Below are 19,502 nucleotides of genomic sequence, written 5' to 3'. Positions count from 1 at the left end.
AGGTCCTTCAGCCCATCCAATGCATGTCGACTAAGCCAGTCCCAAATGCTAGCATGTTTCCATAACTGCATTTTAAGTGTAATTGTACTGCCTCATGAAGTTTCACTCGTAGCTTGTTCCAGGGTCAGAATACCGACGGAGTGAAAAACTAGTCTCTTCAGGTTCCATTAAATCTCTGCCCTCTTACCTCAAACAGGAGCCTTCTGGTTCTTAATTTAGTGGACCTGGTAAAAGACTGGATTTATTCATCCTATCTCTGCCCCCCAAGATTTTATGTACCTCCAGAAGACATCCCTCATTCCTGTAGGCTCCAGTGAATAAATCACAAAATACACAACCTCTCTGCATAACTCAGAGCCTCGAGTCAGAAGAACACACTCCTTAACCTACGCAGCACTCTGTCCATGTAATGAGCTTTGTACTTCGAAAGACCAGTGAGAGGGAACAGGAAAAATCATTCCAGCGACTGCAAATGGGCAGTGTCACACTGTCAGAGGGACTGTACTGAGGGAGTGTCACACTGTCAGAGGGACCGTACTGAGGGAGTGTCACGCCGTCAGAGGGATAGTACTGAGGGAGTGTCACACTATCAGAGGGACAGTACTGAGGGAGTGTCACACTGTCAGAGGGACAGTACTGAGGGAGTGCCACACCGTCAGGGGGACAGTACTGAGGGAATGTCTCACTGTCAGAGGGACAGTACTGAGGTAGTGTCTCACTGTCAGAGGGACCGTACTGTTGGTAGTGTCACACTGTCAAAGGGACCGTTCTGAAGGAATGTAAAACTGTTTGGATGGACAGTACTGAGGGAGTGTCACACCGTCAGAGGGACAGTACTGAGGGAGTGTCACACTGTCAGAGGGACAATACTGAGGGAATGTCACACTGTCAGGGGGACAGTACTGAGGGGGTGTCACACTATCAGAGGGACAGTACTGAGGGAGAGTCACACTGTCAGAAGGACAGTACTGAGGGAGTGTCACACGGTCAGACGGACAGTACTGAGGGAGTGTCACACTGTCAAAGGGACAGTAGTGAGGGAGTGCCACACTATCAGAGGGACAGTCACACTGTCAGAGGGACAGTACAGAGGGAGTGTCTCACTGTCAGAGGGACCGTACTGAGGGAGTGTCACACTGTCAGAGGGACAGTACTGAGGGAGTGTCACACTGTCAGAGGGTCAGTACTGAGGAAGTGTCACACTGTCAGAGGGACAGTACTGAGGGAGTGTCACACTGTCAGAGGGACAGTACTGAGAGAGTGTCACACTGTCAGAGGGTCAGTACTGAGGGAGTGTCACACTGTCAGCGGGACAGTACTGAGAGAGTGTCACATGTTCAGAGAAAAAGTGACGGTACTGACAGAGGGTCAGACCACGTCACTTCTCTGAGAATACATTCGTGCCTGGCTGTGCTTGGAGAGGGAGCACGCAGTTGCAATGTGTACAGTGGGGGACTTCTGGGAGCAGTTGTCCCCCGATGTGTAGTCTGTTTTATATACGGTAGTAACAAAATTTTAACTTGAGTATACTACTGCATTGTAAACATCGACTGTCTTTATCTTTTGTACGTATGAGATAAATAAACGTATAATTTTGTAAAACAAAGGGTGCAGTACAGAGGGAGTGCCACACGGTCAGAGGGACAGTTCTGAGGGAGTGTCACACTGTCAGCGGGACAGTACTGAGAGAGTGTCACATGTTCAGAGAAAACGTGACAGTACTGATGGAGGGTCAGACAATGCTCACTTTACCAAGGATACATTTGTGCCTGGCTGTGCTTGGAGAGGGAGCACGCGGTTGCAATGTGTACAGTGGGGGACTTCTGGGAGCAGTTGTCCCCCGATGTGTTGTCTGTTTTATATACGGTAGTAACAATATTTTAACTTGAGTATACTACTGCATTGTAAACATCGACTGTCTTTATCTTTTGTACGTATGAGGTAAATAAACGTATAATTTTGTAAAACAAAGGGTGCAGTACAGAGGGAGTGCCACACGGTCAGAGGGACAGTACTGAGGGAGTGTCACACTGTCAGAGGGTCAGTACTGAGGGAGTGTCACACTGTCAGAGGGACAGAACTGAGGGAGTGTCACACTGTCAGAGGGTCAGTACTGAGGGAGTGTCACACTGTCAGGGTGACAGTACTGAGTGAGTGTTGCACTGTCAGAGGGACAGTACTGAGTGAGTGTTGCACTGTCAGAGGGACAGTACTGAGTGTGCGCCATACTGTCAGGGAGTAGTACTGAGGGAGTGTCACACTTTCAGAAAAAAAGGACAGTACTGATAGTGTCAGACCACAAGCCACTTTTCCAAGGATATGTTGGTTCCTGGTAGTCCTTGGAGAGTGTGTACATGGTTGCAATGTGTACAATGGGGGACTTCCGGGAGCTGTGTGTCCTCTGGGATATTGACTGTTTTATAGACTGCAGTAACCATATTTTAATCTGAGTATACTAACTGCCTTGGAAATATTGACTGTCTGAATCTTGTGAATATGTGATGTAAATAAACTTTATAAGTTTGTTAAAAAATGGGAAGGTACTGAGGAAGTGTTGTAAATAATCTTAAGTAGTTTTGTTAAAAAAGGGGCAGAACTGAGGGAGTGCCACTCTGTAAAATGGACAGTACTGAGGGAGTGTCACACTGTCAGAGGGACAGTACTGAGGGATTGTCACACTGTCAGAGGGTCAGTACTGAGGGAGTGTCACACTGTCAGAGGGACAGTACTGAGTGAGGGACACACTCTCAGAGGGACAGTACTGAGGGAGTGTCACACTGTCAGAGGGTCAGTACTGAGGGAGTGTCACACTCTCAGAGGGTCAGTACTGAGGGAGTGTCACACTGTCAGAGGGACAGTACTGAGGGAATGTCACACTGATCATTAATAATGTTGCCCTTTTGGAGAAAACTGTCCCAACCTGTTCAGTCTCTCTTTATAACTCAAACCCTCTAATCCAGTGACATCCTCGTGATTCTTTCCTGCATTCTCTTCAGCTTAATGACATCTTTCCTGTAGCTGGGTGACCAGAACAGCACAAAATGCTCCAAGTGCAATCGACCAACACATTGAACAATTTTAAGATAATGTTCTAACTTTAGTTCTCACTGTCCTGACCAATACGTCCAATGTGTCAAACACCTCCTTCACCACTTTGTGTCAGTTTCCTGTTCCCTTCTGGTTCACTGGAACGCAGTTCCTCTGTCATGTGTCCTTGTTTTCAAAGCTCCATTTAAATTACCCAGTGCAACATTAAAAAGAAATGAATTAGAAGTGTGTGGGATCACTGATAGGAATACTGTGGAACAGTCTGGGAATCTTCTTGTCTCTCACACTGATGTTGGAACCATGGCAGTTTGCTGGAGATTCATTGTAACTACTTTCTTTTTCAGTCTATCGGGACCCACAGCACTTCTGGAAACTGTGTGGTGGTTTCTTTTGAACTTACAGTCTTTTAACATCTTTGGACTATTTTTACTGTGCCCATGGTCTGTTCTTTTATCAATTATGCTATTGTTTGCACTGTTGTAAATACGTGGTTTTGTGCAAGTCTTGTAGATTTAATTTTTGATCTTGTTTGTCTGGTGGATTTGGAGCTCCTTTCTGGGGAACGCGCTAAGATGGTAGTGTGATACTAATACTCAGCAGCATCTCCAGACTCTGGATTGGGGATTGCCAAATGTTATGTGGATTTTCTGGTATAGTCTGTATTGTCATGTGTTTTTCTGATATCATTCTGGAGGAACATTGTCTCATTTTTTAACTGCATTGCATTTGTGGTTTCTAAATGACAATAAAGTGAATCTGAATCTGAATATTCTTGTCCCTCACACTGATGTTGGAACCGCGACAGTTTGCTGGAGATTCATTGTAACTACTTTCTTTTTCAGTCTAAGGGCGGAAAACTGACAGAATATGCTGGATCTGAGAACAATCGGAAAGGTATACTTCCTCCTGCCACTTCTTCAAGGTAAATCAGCAGCAGCTCGGGCAGTAAATCCCTGATTTTCCTCTAGTCTGGCTGGTGTGACACTAACCAGGGTACTCAGGGCTGAGTAGGGGGCTGGGCTGTGTGTCCAGCTGGTTAGCTGAAAGAGCCAGAGTCGTACAACACATAAACAGGCCCTTCAGCCCAAATTGTTCCTGCTGACCATGAATCCCATCTAAATTATTCACAAGCACAAGAGATTCTGCAGATGCTGGAAATCTTGAGTAACACACACAAAATGCGGAAGTAACTCAGCAGGTCAGCAAGCAATTCTGAAGGGGAATAAACATTTTGGGCTGAGACCCTTCATCTAGGTACTTGACCACCTCTGCCCCATATCCTCCTCTACATCACATTTCCAAGTCCTCATTTATCTACTCCTGAGTTGTGCTAAGGTACCTATCCATGAGTCTTGGAGACATACAGTGGAGGTTCTGACTGGGCTGACTGCCTGGTGCAGAGGGAAGAGAGCAGAAATACAGACTGGAGTTGGATCGGAAGGGGAGTGGGTTTACCTGAAAATGGAAAATCTAATTATTCATTCAACTGGAGTTGTAGCTGAGCCAGACGGAATTAGACGTGTAATTCTCAGAGTTTCCTTTGTAGAGAATCTACCTGCCACTTTCGCTACCAGTTTCACTCTTCCCATTATCCAACTACTCTCTCTCCTCCTCCCTCCCAATCACTTATGGGGGTGGGGTTCAATTTCCGCCGCGGAAGGTAATTTTTATGTTCTCCCTGTAACCGTGTGGGCTTCCTCCGTGTGCTCCAGTTTTGCTGCAACATTCCAGTGACTCACGAGTTCGGGTTTGTAACTTGTGGGATGCGATGCTGGGACTAGAAGCATGGCGACTCTTGCGGGCTGCCCCAGTACATCCTCGGGCGGTGTAACTCGTTGACGCAAATGACGCATTTCACTGGTTGTTTCAATGTACATTTGACAAATAAAGCCCATCTTCTTAACCACCTCTGGACCTGATCACCCCATTCACCCTGAGTACTCTCTCTCCGTCCACTCTGAGTTCTGATACAGGGTCTGGACGTGAGACGTTGACCATTCCTTCCCCACCACACATGTTGCTGGACTCGCTAAATTCTCCAGCAGATGGCGAGTGCTCCATATCGCAGCGTCTGCCGTCTCTGGTATCTGAATATTGTCTGGTCTTGCTCTGTGTACGAATGGACTGCTCGGTTCACTGTGGAGTTGCAATTGGGACTGGACAGAGTGTGTGTGAGCGGTAGAATCTGAGGGTGGGGGTAGTCGTTGGGAAAGTGGGAGAATAGAACGGTATCCTCGTGTATTAGTATCGGTTTACTATTGTCACATGAGCCGAGATACAGGGAAAAGCTTGACTTGCGTATTGTTCAAAAAGATTAAATTATTACATAGTGCATTGAGGTAGAACAAGGTGAACGATAAAGTGCGACATCATATTGAGCTACTGCAGATTGTGAGGTCAAGAGTCCAACCTGTTGTACTGGGGAACAATTCTGTCGTGTTATAGACATGAGATAGAATCTGTCCTTGAACCTGGTGATACAGTACGTGTTGAAGGCTTTCATCTCTCCTCCCCAATGGAAGGGGCTATAAGAGATAATGTCCATGGAGAGTGTGATCCCTGAGTATGCTGGGTGTTTTACTGAGACAGTGGGAAGTGTAGGCAGAGCTGATGGAGGGAAATCTAGTTTTGGAGATATGCTCAGCTATGTCCACAACTCCCGGCAGTTTCTTGTGATCCTGGGCCACACCGTTGTTATTCCAATCCATGATGCATCCATTAGAATCTTTTCTTGGGTGCATTGATAAATTTTGTAAGGGTTGACTAGAACTTGCTAACATTCTTACTTTCTCCAAAGCTAAAACAGTGTTTCCAGCTATTAGAATTCCTCTACTATGAAACCACAGAGTAAAGAATACAGTCTGTGAGATCACAGTAAAGGATACAGTCTGTGAGATCAAAGTAAAGAATACAGTCTGTGAGATTGCAGTAAAGAATACAGTCTGTGAGATCGCAGTAAAGAATACAGTCTGTGAGATCAAAGTAAAGAATAGTCTGTGAGATTACAGTAAAGAATACAGTCTGTGAGATCACATTAAAGAATACAGTCTGTGAGATCACAGTAAGGAATACCGCCTGTGAGATCACAGTATAGAATACAGTCTGTGAGATCACAGTATAGAATGCAGACTGTGAGGTCACAGTAAAGAATACAGACTGTGAGGTCACAGTATAGAATGCAGACTGTGAGGTCACAGTATAGAATACAGTCTGTGAGATCACATCTCTCTAGTGGTAAACAACACTCAGTGGAAACTTTATTAAATACGCCTGTACACTGCTCATTAATGAAGATATCTTATCAAGCACACATGTGCAGGAACTTAATACATAAACCATGCTGATACTGTCATGAGATTCCGTTGTTGTTCAGACCAAACATCAGAATGAGGAAGAAATGTGATTTCAGTGAGATGGTTTGATATCCCAGAAATTGCTCTTTTCTTGGGATATTCAGATACAACAGTCTCTCGAGTTTACAGAGAAGGTGTGAAAAACAAAACAACAAATCCAGTGAGTGGCTGTTCTGTGGGTAAAATGTCTCGTTAATGAGAGAAGTCAGAGGAGAATGGTTAGACCAGTTCAAACTGACAGGAAGCAGCAGATTACAACTGTGGCTTGGGGAAGAGCATCTCTGAATGCACGACACGTAAAACCTTGTGTGTATGTGCTACAACAGCAGAAGACGATGAACATACACTCAGTGGTCACTTTATTTGATACAGGAGATACCCTAGTGTATTTCTGACCAATCAGAGCACAGGGAAATAGAGGCCACTGAAATCAATTGGGTCCACAAACACCGATGTGTTCTCTTCTTATTCAGTATGTGGGTTCTGACCTAACAGGAAGGTAGAGTTGTCCCAGTACCATGAACTGCTGCCGTTCATGTGGTGACTGAGGTGTGTGCACATTGGCTTCTGTGGTTCCCAGTGACCACACATCAAGCGTTCGTCATTGGCTGTCAGGTTTTGGGTGGAAACCCAAGGTGGTGGAAAATAATGAAATGATTGCTTTCCTTGTACCCTCCTTTCCAAACTTCCCATTCCACACCGACATGTCTGTCCATGGCTCGAGGCCATGGTTGTCACCAACATCGCATGCCCACAACTTACTCACCCTCAACCGAACGTCTTTGTGGGGGGAAACTCAGAGGAAACCCATGAAGTCACAGAGTGGGCGTACAGAATCCTTACAGACAGCAGCAGGAACTCAACCTCAGTTGCTGTTGCTATAATATGCTATGCTGACCACTGTGATACTGTGTTGCTCTTCACTAACTTCTGGTAACTATTCCCCTCTTGCTCCCTGCTCCCCCATCTCCCCTTTTTAGTTTTATTCCTCATTACCCATTCTGGAAGCCCTTCTCATCCCCTCCCCCGCCCACATGACCTGTCCATCACCACACTCTGGTTCCCCACTGCCTTTCCTTTCTTCTGTGGCCCACTTTCTTCTCCTTTTGGATTCCTCTTCTACCCTTCACCTCTTCCACCTATCACATCCCAGTTTCTTACTTCATCGACCCTTCCCCACTCACCTATCTACCCCCTCACTTGGTATTGCCTATCACCTGACAGATTGTAAACCCCTCCCCCAGCTTCTGACCCCTTCCTTTTCAGTCCAGATGAAGGGTCTTGTCTGAAATGTTTATTCATTTACATTGATGCTGTCTGACCTGCTAAATTCCCACAGCATTTTGTGTGAGTAGCTTAGATCTTCCTTGGTGTCTGATATCCCGTGTTCGAGAGCCACCCACCTCAGAGAGCCATGTTAATCCACGGAGAATGACATGATGGCAGTTTGCTTCATATATCCTTTTTATATGGAGTGTTCTTCAGCTGACATGGGGGTAGGATTAGTCTTACTTTTTCTCTTTTTAAGTCATATTTTGGCTTTTTCTCTTTTTCTTGGGGGGTGGGGGGATGGTCTGTTTTCTAATTCTATTTTTTTTGTATCAGTTTGTGTTAGTTTTTTTATTCGGGCTGTTTTTGAACTTCAAATATGTCTGTGTTGTCGTCACTTCCGGGTCTTCTCACTACTTTTGTTCCTCTTCCGGTTGCATGAGTTTATAAATTGGTTAACCCTTTCTATACCAAAGGGTTGATTATAGAATTATGGCTCAGATCATTATTTTTGTGTCTTGGAATACTAATGGTTTAAATCATCCAATTAAACGAAAGAAGATTTTCAAAGTATTCCAAAGACTTAATGCTCATATCATTTTTGTACAAGAAACTCATGTGAGGAGGGAGGACAAATTTCGTTTTTTTAGATTTTGGCGGGGTCAACAGTATCATGCAAATTCGAATGCTAAAGTAAAAGGAGTTTCAATTTTTATTGACTCCTCTATTTCATTTGTTCAACATGATATTTTTTTGGATCCGAATGGCAGATTTTTGTTAATTACGGGTTTACTTTGTAATAAAAAGGTTGCTTTGGTTAATGTTTATGCTCCAAATGTGGATTGTCCTGACTTTTTTAAGTCTTTATTTACTTCTTTACCCAATCTAAACGAATATAAGTTAATAATGGGTGGTGACTTTAATTGTTGTTTAAATCCTCTGATGGATAAATCTTTATCTATTCAGACTTTACCTAATAAGTCGGCCACTTGTATTAACTCCTTTTTGACTGACAATGGAGTTTTTGATGTTTGGAGATTTCGGCATTCTAATGACAAAGAGTTTTCTTTTTTCTCACATGTTCATCACTCTTATTCAAGAATTGATTATTTTTTTGTAGACTCTTGTTTTATTCCATTGGTAATCGGTTGTAACTATGATATTATAGCTATCTCTGATCACGCTCCGTTATTACTTTCTATGAAATTTACGGATACAGCTTTTAATGCTAGACAATGGCGATTTGACTCTACCTTGTTGCAAGACTCTGACTTTATTAAATTTATGGAGGAGCAGATCGACTTCTTCTTCTCAACTAATTCTACGGATGATATTTCCTACGGAACACTTTGGGACACTTTTAAAGCTTATATACGTGGACAGATTATTTCTTATTCTGTTGGTTTGAGGAAACGAATCAAGATGGAAACTCTTTTATTGGTTGATAAAATTAAAGTGATTGATAAGAAATATTCGATTGCTCCTAGTAAGGAGCTTTACAAACAAAGGGTTGAACTTCAAATGGAACATAGCTTATTACTTACATCCTCGATTGAAAATCAATTAATGAAAACTAAATCTGATTTTTATATACATAGTGATAAATCTGGTAAACTGTTAGCTAGTCAATTGAAGAATGCTCTGGTTAAACGTCAAATCACTAAGATTGGTCAGCAGAATGGGAATCTGACAGTTAATCATGATGAGATAAATAAGGCATTTCAAGATTTCTATACCTCCCTGTATCAATCTGAATTTCCTCAAGATTATAATACCATGTCTGATTTTCTGGGGAAATTAAATTTTCCAAGGTTATCATCTGATGATCTTTTGATATTGGATACTCCTATTACGGATGTAGAAATTAAAGGGGCTATTTCCTCAATGAATTCTGGGAAAGCACCGGGTCCAGATGGTTATACAGTTGAATTTTTTAAATTTTTTTCCGCTACTCTTTCCCCTTGGTTAGGTAAGGTTTTTGAGGAGGCCATTAGATTAGGGAATTTGCCACAATCTTTTTATAGAGCTTCCATTTCTCTAATATTGAAGAAAGATAAAGACCCTACTAATTGTGCTTCTTATAGACCTATATCTTTATTGAATGTAGACTCCAAGATTTTTTCTAAGTTACTGGCATCTAGATTGGAGAAGGTATTACCCAAAATTATTTCAGATGATCAAACTGGCTTTATTAAAAATCGTTATTCTTTTTTTAACATTAGGAGATTGTTGAATATTGTTTATACTCCCTCACATGATACTTCAGAATGCGTGATTTCATTAGATGCGGAGAAAGCATTTGACAGAGTTGAATGGCCTTACTTATTTAATGTGTTGGAGAAGTTTAATTTTAGTCCGATATTTATATCATGGATTAAATTGATTTATCATACTCCAGTAGCCTCAGTGGTTACCAATAATCAAAGATCTCCCTTTTTTCGCCTATTTCGGGGCACTAGACAGGGATGTCCTCTTAGTCCATTACTATTTAACATTGCCTTAGAACCTTTGGCAATTGCCATCAGACAATCACAGGATATTTTGGGTATTAATCGTGGGACAGATATTCATAAGTTATCTTTGTATGCAGATGATTTATTACTATTCATTTCTAACCCGGAGAAATCCATTCCAGCAGTTTTATCATTATTGGCTCAATTTAGTGAGTTTTCTGGGTATAAGTTAAATCTTAATAAAAGTGAATTGTTTCCATTAAATAAACGGGTCCCAATTTATGGAAATTTACCCTTTAAATTAGTTAATGACTCTTTTACTTATTTAGGGATCAAAATCACAAAGAACCATAAAGATTTGTTTGGATTTAATTTTTTACCCTTAATTGATCAGATTAAAGGTTTGTTTACTAGGTGGTCACCTTTGTCTCTATCTCTAATAGGCAGGATTAATGCTATTAAGATGGTTATTTTACCTAAGTTTTTATATATTTTTCAAGCGATACCAATTTTTATCCCGAAATCTTTTTTTACTAATGTTGACTCTAAAATTTCTTCATATATATGGCAGTATAAAAATCCCAGGTTAGGTAAAACATATTTACAGAAGACAAAAAAGGAAGGCGGGTTAGCATTACCTAATTTCAGATTTTACTATTGGGCAGCTAATATTAGATATTTGTTATGCTGGTTGAAAGATGGGGGTGGATCTTTTGGCCCTTGTTGGGTGAGTTTAGAAACTAAATCGGTATCAGCTTATGCTTTGGGTTCTATTTTAGGGACTTCTCTCCCTTTTGCTCTTTCTAAATTGCCGAAACGAATTGACAACCCGATAGTTAAACATACATTGCGTATATGGTTTCAATTTCGGAGATTTTTTGGGTTGACTCAATTCGTTTAAAATAGTCCTATTGTATCTAATTGTTTTTTTCACCCTTCCATTATAGATCAAGCTTATTCAGCTTGGAAAACTAAGGGATTACTAAGATTTTCTGATATATTTTTAGATAATTGTTTCATGTCTTTTGAACAATTATCCAACAGATATAACTTGCCGAGATTTCATTTTTTTAGATATTTACAGATTAGACATTTTTTAAGTTCTGTACTCTCTACGTTTCCAAATTTTGTGCCTTCAGATACTTTGGAGAGTTTATTTGAATTAGACCCTTTTCAAAAAGGGCTTATTTCAAAACTTTATAATATAATTATGAAGATACGTTCAGAGCCCCTTTATAAGACTAAACAGGATTGGGAAAGAGAGCTTAGTTTTAGTATTTCTAGTGAGAATTGGAATAGAATTCTTCAATTAGTTAATACATCATCGTTATGTGCCAAACATTCACTAATACAATTTAAGGTTGTACATAGGGCCCATATGTCCAAGGATAAATTAGCTCATTTTTACTCTCATATAAGTCCTATTTGTGATAGATGTCATTCTGAAATTGCGTCTTTAACTCGTGTTCATTTTTGGAGAAATATTGGAAAGATATTTTTGATATTATATCTGCGGTTTTGAATATTGATTTACAACCTCATCCTATTACCGCAATTTTTGGTTTACCAATGTTAGATTCACAGCATTTATCTTCTTCAGCCCGTCGAATGATTGCATTTCTAACTTTGATGGCTAGAAGATCTATATTGTTGAATTGGAAAGAAATTGATCCTCCCACTGTATTTAATTGGTTCTCTCAAACTATGTTATGTTTAAATTTAGAAAAAATTAGAAGTGGTACTTTTGAGACTTCTATTAAATTTGAAAAGTTATGGAGACCATTTATTCAACATTTTCATATGATGTAATATGACCCTTTGCCAAGTACATTTGATTTCCCAGCTTTTAGCTTATGTATTTTTTTTCCTTCTCTTTTGTTTGTTTTTTTTTTCTTTTATATTACTTATTAGCTATAGTTATTAGATTAGATTAGTTAGTTCTGCATTATATAATTTTTTTTTGTTTTTTTTTCTTTCTTTTTTCTGTTTTTTTATATTATACATTATGAAATATTTAGATTTACTATGTCCATACATATATCTTATGGCCTATGTCTTGGTAAACTCATTTATATTGTAACTATTATGTATGTTTTTTTTCATATGTAATGGAATGTGTATGTTGGTAATTTCTTTATCAATATATCATCTGTATTCTGTCCATATTATTAATATTAATAAAAAGATTTAGAAAGAAAGAAAGAAAGTTTGCTTCAATGACACCATTTTCAAATCGCGAGGATACAGGAAATGATGGAATATTTGTGACATGCAAAGGCCATGGAATTGTCCATCACATTGGGCTGAGAGCTCTGTAGTTCCCTGTTTTATCTCTCCCTCCTTAGAGAGTGGGATGATTTTTGCCTCATGACAATCCATGGGAAGAGTTGTGAAGGCAGAGGATAACTGGAGTTTTCACTTTCTTCTCAGCTCCCTCACACAGAGCTCTGAGATGTTGATGAACAGAAATACTTCAATAGGAGTTTGAGGAGAGTTGCAGTGTCACCAACCACTTGAGCAAGTTTCTACAGATGTACCGTGGAGAACATTCTGACTGGTTGCATCACCGTCTGGTATGCACAAAGTTGTAAAAAGCTGCAGAGGGTTCTAGACTCAGCCAGCTCCATCACAGGCACAACCATCCCCACTATCGAGGACATTTCAACAGGTGATGCCTCAAGAGGGCAGCATCCATCATGAAGGAACCTCACCATTCAGGACATGCCCTCTTCTCATTGCTGCCTTCGAGGAGGAGGTACAGGAGACTGAATAGACCCACATTCAACGTTTTAGTCAGAGCCTCTTCTCCTTTGATGTCAGGTTTCTGAATAGTCCATGAACCCATGAACACTACCCCACCATATTTGTTAATTTTTACTATATTTCTTCTGTTTTACACTGTACAGTTGCCACAAAACAACACATCTGATGATATACATCAGTGATAATAATGCTAATTCAGATTCAGATTTGAACTTGACCCTTCACCCTAAGAGGAACATGCTGCCTCTAACTCTTGTTATGGCCCTTCTAAATGCCCTCCACATTCCAGTCGACCCCAGCTAGATCCTGCCTAATGCCCTCCAAGTCAACCCTGCTCCAGTTCCAGATCTGAACCCGTGGACATGCACTCTTCATCCACAACTATTTATAAACTAACATTGATACAGTGTCAGTTTAGTATTGTCTCATATACCAACACACTGAAAAGCTTGTGTTGCATACTGTTTCTACAGATCAGTTTATTACACAGTGCATTAAGTTAGAACAAGGTAAAGCAATGACAGAACTCAGAATGCAGAAGAAGCAAGCAGGATGGACAAAGCAGAGTTGGATGATGTTGAGTACTTTGATTTTCAGAAGGCCTTCAACAAGGTACCACACATAAAGCTGTTTAACAAGCTACAAGCCCATGGTTTTACAGAAAAGATTGTTGCATGGATAAAGCAGTGGCTGATCGGCAGGAGGCAAAGAGGGAATAAAGGAGCCTTTTCTGGTTGGCTGGTTCCAGTGGTGTTTCAGAGGGGTCTGTGTTGGGACTGATTCTTTTTCCTTTATATGTCGGTGATTTGGATGATTGAATTGATAGCTTTCTTGCAAAGTTTGCAGATGATATGAAGACAGGTGGAGGAGCAGGTAGTTTTCGGAAAGCAGAGAGCTTACAGAATGACTTAGATCAGAAGAATGGGCAAGAAAGTGTCAAATGAAATACAATGTAGGAAAATGCATTTTCATGCACTTTGATAGTAGAAATAAATGTACCAACTATTTTCTAAATTAGGAGAAAATCCAAAATCTGAGATGCAAAGCGACTTGGGAGACTTTGTGCAGAGGTTAACTTGCAGGTAGAGTCGGTTGTGAGGAAAGCAAATGCAAAGTTACTTTTCATTTCAAGAGGTCTGCAACATAAGAGCAGGAATGTGATGCTGAGGCTTTATGAGGTACTGGTGAGGCCTCACCTTGAGTATTGTGCACAGTTTGTGCTACTCATCTAAGAAAAGATGCGCCGGTATTAGAGAGGAATTTCACGTATGATTCCGAGAATGAAAGGGTTATCATACAAGAAACGTTTGATAGCTCTGTGTCTGTACTCAAAATTTAGAAGGATGAGGGGGCACCTCATTGAAACATTTTGAATGTTAAAAGGCCCAGACAGTGCAGCTGTGGAAAGGATGTTTCCCATGGTGGGGGAGTCTAGGACAAGAGGACACAACATCAGGATAGAGAGACATTCATTTAAAACAGAGATGTGGAGGAATTTTATTCACCAGAGGGTGGTGAATTAGTAGATTTTGTTACTACAGGCAGCTTTGGAGATAAGGTCAGTGGGTGTATTTAAGGCAGAGTTTGATAGCTTCCTGATTGGGCACGGCATCAAAGGTTACAGGGAGAGGGTCGGGAAGTGGGGCTGAGGAAGGGAAAAGAGGATCAGTCATGATTGATTGCTCGAGCAGTTTCACTGGGCCAAACGGCCTAATTCTGCTTCTATGACTTATGGTCTATGATTTTATGGAATTCAGACGACTACAAGCCACAAGTCTACCCTCCGGGTCAGAGACCAGGACGCCCCACTCCTCGACAGGCTGAATACCTCTGTCTGGCTGAAGCTGAGATGAGGAAGACCCTGGCCAAGTCAACTTGCACAAAGCTGCTGGGCCCAATATAGACCAGGTCAGGTTCCAAAAGACTGCGCAGCCCAGATAACCGAGGTGCTGATGAATATATTCAACATCTCTCTGGAAATGCTCATTGTCCCCTCAGTTTTCAGGATGGCAACGTTCATTCCAGTTCTGAAGAAGCTGACGGTAACCTGTCAAAATGATATTGCCTGGTGCCATTAACATCAACCATTACAAAATACTTTGAGTGCTGGTTATGGAACGCATTCAAGCCTTATTTCCGGCCACATTGGACCTTTTCCAGTTTGAATATCACTTCAATTTATTATCTGCCGATCAGTGACCTCTGCCCTCCACTCTGTGCTGCCCCAGTTGGAAGATGGGGTCTCATATGTCAGGCTGCTGTTATAGATTTCGTTTCAGCATTAAACACCATCATACCTCAGGAAATAGTGGGGAAACTAATTTCATCAGGTCTTAACACCTTCCTCTGTAACTGGATCCTGGACTTTTTAACACAAAGGCCACAGTCAGTCCGTGTTGGCAGTAATGTCTCCAGTCCCATTACACTGAGCACGGGTACCCTCCAGTGCTGTGTGCCCAGACCACTGGAATGCACACTCCTGACCAGTGACTCAAACCGTGTCAACTAGTTTGCAGATGACACGACATTGGTTGGTCTCATCAACAGCAATGATGATTTGGAGTACAGAGAGGCTTCTGATCTCCCTGTGTATCGCATTCAAAGTGTCACCCGCATGTCTGTCTGTACCTTATAATATTTAATTTATCAAATTTACCTTGTTTATTCATTCTTAATTCATCTGTAGATTTTATCCTTTAAGAATTTGTACATATATGTTATGTGTACTACTGTGCTTTACACCTTGGTCCAGAGAAACATCGGATCATTTGGTGGTAAATATGTATATAATTAAATGACAATACACTTGGCTTGATGGGGTGGGGAGAGGTGAGAGTGTCCGGGGTGTGTGGGGTTTTTGACAATGCTGGCTGCTTTACTCAGGCAGCAGGAAGTGTAGGCAGAGGCCATGGAGGGGAGGCTTGTTTCTGTGAAGTGAAGTTTCTTGCGGTCACAGGCAGAGCAGTTACTGTACCAAGCCGTGATGCATCCGGTCAACAGGCTTTCTATGATTCAAATAGAGCAGGAAGTTCATGATGAAACTGAACCCAAAGCTGTGAAGGTTAAAATTATTGCTTGTCCCTGCGGACGTTTAACCAGTGGTTTGATGTTTGAATGTGCTGGAGGGTGTGCAGTTATTCACTGAGGACAGTTGAGTCCTCAGTTATCCACTGAGGAAAGTTAGTTCTTTGCATTTGTTTTTCCAATTCTCCACCCTCATCACTAGAGACCCTCAGAATCATCTTTTAGTCAACCCACAGAACTGAACTCCCTGAATCTGGAATCATTTCAATTTATCTCTACCAGACACACCGACCTTTTCCCAAAATATGATGACCAGACTAAATATTCGACCAAGGGTCCCTAACCTGTGATCTGTGGACCGTTCGTAATGGTAGAGATCAATGACATAAAAAGGTTTGGAACCCCTGTACTAGGCTTTCAGAATGTTTCATTGTGACCATAAGTCCAGAAGACAGAGAAGCAGAAATAGACCATTTGGCCTATTGAGTCTGCTCTGACATTCCATCGTGGCTGATTTATTATCTCTCTCAACACCATTCTCAACCTGCTTCCCAGTTGGATAGAGCTCTTAAAGATAGCAGAGTCAAGGAATATGGGGAGAAGGCAGGAACGGGGTACTGATTGTGGATGATCAACTATGATCAAAGTGAATGGAGGTGCCAGCTCAAAGGGCCAAATGGCCTACTCCTGCACCTATTGTCCATTGTCTGTGGTCTATTGCCATTGACACTCTGACTAATCAAGAACCTATCAACCTCTGCTTTAAATGTTTCCTGAGACTTGGACCCCACAGACATCTGGGGTAATGAATTCCACAGATTCACCACCCGCTGGTTAAAGTGATCTCCAGCTTCTGCCACTATTCAAAACATTTTTCGAGTCACTTCTTCACCTGCCTTGCCCCCTGTGATGAACTAAGCACATTCTCTCAGAGTCTTTCTCCTTTCTAGTACCGTTTCCAGAATTGCATCCTCTTCTTTCTTCCTCCCTGCATTTAGCACTTCTCCTTTCTCAGTGAAAACCTACGCCTGTCCCTTCTCTGCTACCTCCCCGTCCTATATTTATCTCCTTGAATTCTCCCACGATCATCCTCTCGATCCACCCCTTCTCCAAGTTCACTTCATCTGTCAGCTTGGAAACTCTGTCCAGTGCAAAATTTCCAGACATTAACATATATTCATAAAGAGAATACGTTTCAAAAGTGCAAAGCTGAAATAAATTTATTATCAAAGTATATATGTGTCACCATATGCAACCCTGAGAATGAATTTCTTGCGGGTATACACAGTTAATAGAAGAAGCACAACAGAATCAATGAAAGACCACACACAAAAGGACGGACAATCAACTAGTGTGAAAAGAGAACAAACTGTGCAAACAGAAATGAAAAAAATTTGAGAACGTGAAATGAAAAATCCTTGAAAGTGAGGCTGTAGGTTGTAGGAGCAGTCAGTAACCTGATCCTTTCTGAACTTCCATTTATTCTGAAAGACAACATTTTCAGATTTAATTCTTTCCTGTTGCTCAACAAACTCTCAGTCCAGTCTGTTTACAATTCCGTATCTCCTGAGGACATTGGAGACATTTGAAGAGTCATCTCTGTGCTTCATCAACACCCTCTTAAACCAGTAGGGTAAAATACCACTGTGAGGGGCAGTGCTGAGGGAGGGTCACACTGTGAGGGGCAGTGCTGAGGGAGGGTCACACTGTGTGGGGGCAGTGCTGAGGGAGAGTCACACTGTGAGAGGGGCAGTGCTGAGGGAGAGTCACACTGTGTGAGGGGCAGTGCTGAGGGAGAGTCACACTGTGTGAGTGGCAGTGCTGAGGGAGGGTCACACTGTGTGAGGGGCAGTGCTGAGGGAGGGTCACACTGTGAGAGGGGCAGTGCTGAGGGAGGGTCACACTGTGTGAGGGGCAGTGCTGAGGGAGAGTCACACTGTGTGAGTGGCAGTGCTGAGGGAGAGTCACACTGTGTGGGGGCAGTGCTGAGGGAGGGTCACACTGTGAGAGGCAGTGCTGAGGGAGGGTCACACTGTGAGGGGCAGTGCTGAGGGAGGGTCACACTGTGAGGGGCAGTGCTGAGGGAGAATCACACTGTGAGAGGGGCAGTGCTGAGGGAGAGTCACACTGTGAGAGGGGCAGTGCTGAGGGAGAGTCACACTGTGAGAGGGGCAGTGCTGAGGGAGAGTCACACTGTGAGACGGGCAGTGCTGAGGGAGAATCACACTGTGAGAGGGGCAGTGCTGAGGGAGAGTCACACTGTGTGGGGGCAGTGCTGAGGGAGAGTCACACTGTGAGAGGGGCAGTACTGAGGGAGAGTCGCACTGTGAGAGGGGCAGTGCTGAGGGAGGGTCACACTGTGAGGGGCAGTGCTGAGGGAGAGTCACACTGTGTGAGGGGCAGTACTGAGGGAGAGTCACACTGTGAGAGGGGCAGTGCCGAGGGAGAGTCACACTGTGGGGGCAGTGCTGAGGGAGAGTCACACTGTGTGAGGGGCGGTGCTGTGGGAGAGTCACACTGAGTGAGGGGCGGTGCTGAGGGAGGGTCACACTGTGAGGGGCAGTGCTGAGGGAGAGTCACACTGTGTGAGGGGCAGTACTGAGGGAGAGTCACACTGTGTGAGGGGCAGTGCTGAGGGAGAGTCACACTGAGTGAGGGGCGGTGCTGAGGGAGGATAACACTGTGTGGGGGCAGTGCTGTGGGAGAGTCACAGTGTGAGGGGCAGTGCTGTGGGAGAGTCACACTGTGTGAGGGACAGTGCTGAGAGAGTCACACTGTGAGAGGGGCAGTGCTGAGAGAGTCACACTGTAAGAGGGACAGTGCTCAGGGAGAGTCACACTGTGTGAGGGGCTGTGCTGAGGGAGAGTCACACTGTGTGAGGGGCAGTGCTGAGAGAGTCACACTGAGGGGCAGTGCTGTAGGAGATTCGCACTGTGAGAGGGGCTGTGTTGAGGGAGAGCCACACTGTGGAATGGGCAGAATGGAGGGTCACACTGTAGAATCTCTGTCCCCTGAAGTAGGAAAATTGTGGAACAATCTGAAAGAACAGTTTCAGAACCACCAGAAGGTTTTGGGAGAAGGGAGTCTCATCCTGGATGTGGACTGGAGCAGTTTCTCTTCCCGGAAGGATTCTGTTTGTGTAGTTTTTGGCCTGTGTGTCGAGCGCTAAGTCGTGGCCGCAGCTGACAGATTGCGAAGGATCGTATCTTAAACTTTGTCAGCTGCAGGGACAGATATATTCAGTTTTGTAACAGCGAAAAATCCCTCCCGTTTGGAGTGCCTATCCCAGGGCGATGAGGGAAGGGGAGTCTAGACTTTTATTTTCTCAGTGACATGCACAGCGCTGAAGTTTTTCTCCCACCACGAGGACATCCCTGCCTGTCCACAGATAACTCCGTCTTTACCTCCCCTCTCCGACCTGTTGTTTTTGAAAGACTATTTGCTGGTGCTCTCCTGGTTGTATATCTGTGTAGAAACCCAGCGACGTGATCGTCACTGCGAGCTGCAGCTCTAAGATGTCGGCATCCCTTAAGACCTCAAGACATAGGAGCAGAATTAGGCCATTCAGCCCATCAAGTCTGCCCCACCAATC

The 19,502-nt window shown here is 42.9% G+C and overlaps 1 protein-coding gene and 1 pseudogene across 2 annotated transcripts in view; one reads left to right on the top strand and one right to left on the bottom strand.

The window, feature by feature from the left end:
• LOC132399059 (sialic acid-binding Ig-like lectin 10) overlaps positions 1 to 19,502 on the bottom strand; it is a 247,307-nt pseudogene that overhangs the window by 110,831 nt on the left and 116,974 nt on the right.
• LOC132393397 (hemicentin-2-like) overlaps positions 1 to 19,502 on the top strand; it is a 101,904-nt gene that overhangs the window by 4,693 nt on the left and 77,709 nt on the right. For both annotated transcript variants that reach the window (XM_059968563.1, XM_059968555.1), the window contains exon 2: positions 3,891 to 3,970. In XM_059968563.1, coding sequence (XP_059824546.1) covers positions 3,916 to 3,970 — 55 coding nt within the window. In that variant the 5' untranslated portion in view covers positions 3,891 to 3,915. The remainder of the gene's footprint in view (positions 1 to 3,890; positions 3,971 to 19,502) is intronic.

Source organism: Hypanus sabinus, chromosome 1 (assembly GCF_030144855.1).
Source record: "Hypanus sabinus isolate sHypSab1 chromosome 1, sHypSab1.hap1, whole genome shotgun sequence".
NCBI classification, from domain to species: domain Eukaryota; kingdom Metazoa; phylum Chordata; class Chondrichthyes; order Myliobatiformes; family Dasyatidae; genus Hypanus; species Hypanus sabinus.
Note: the sequence above shows the minus strand (reverse complement) of the source record. Positions and strands in the feature narration are given on the sequence as shown.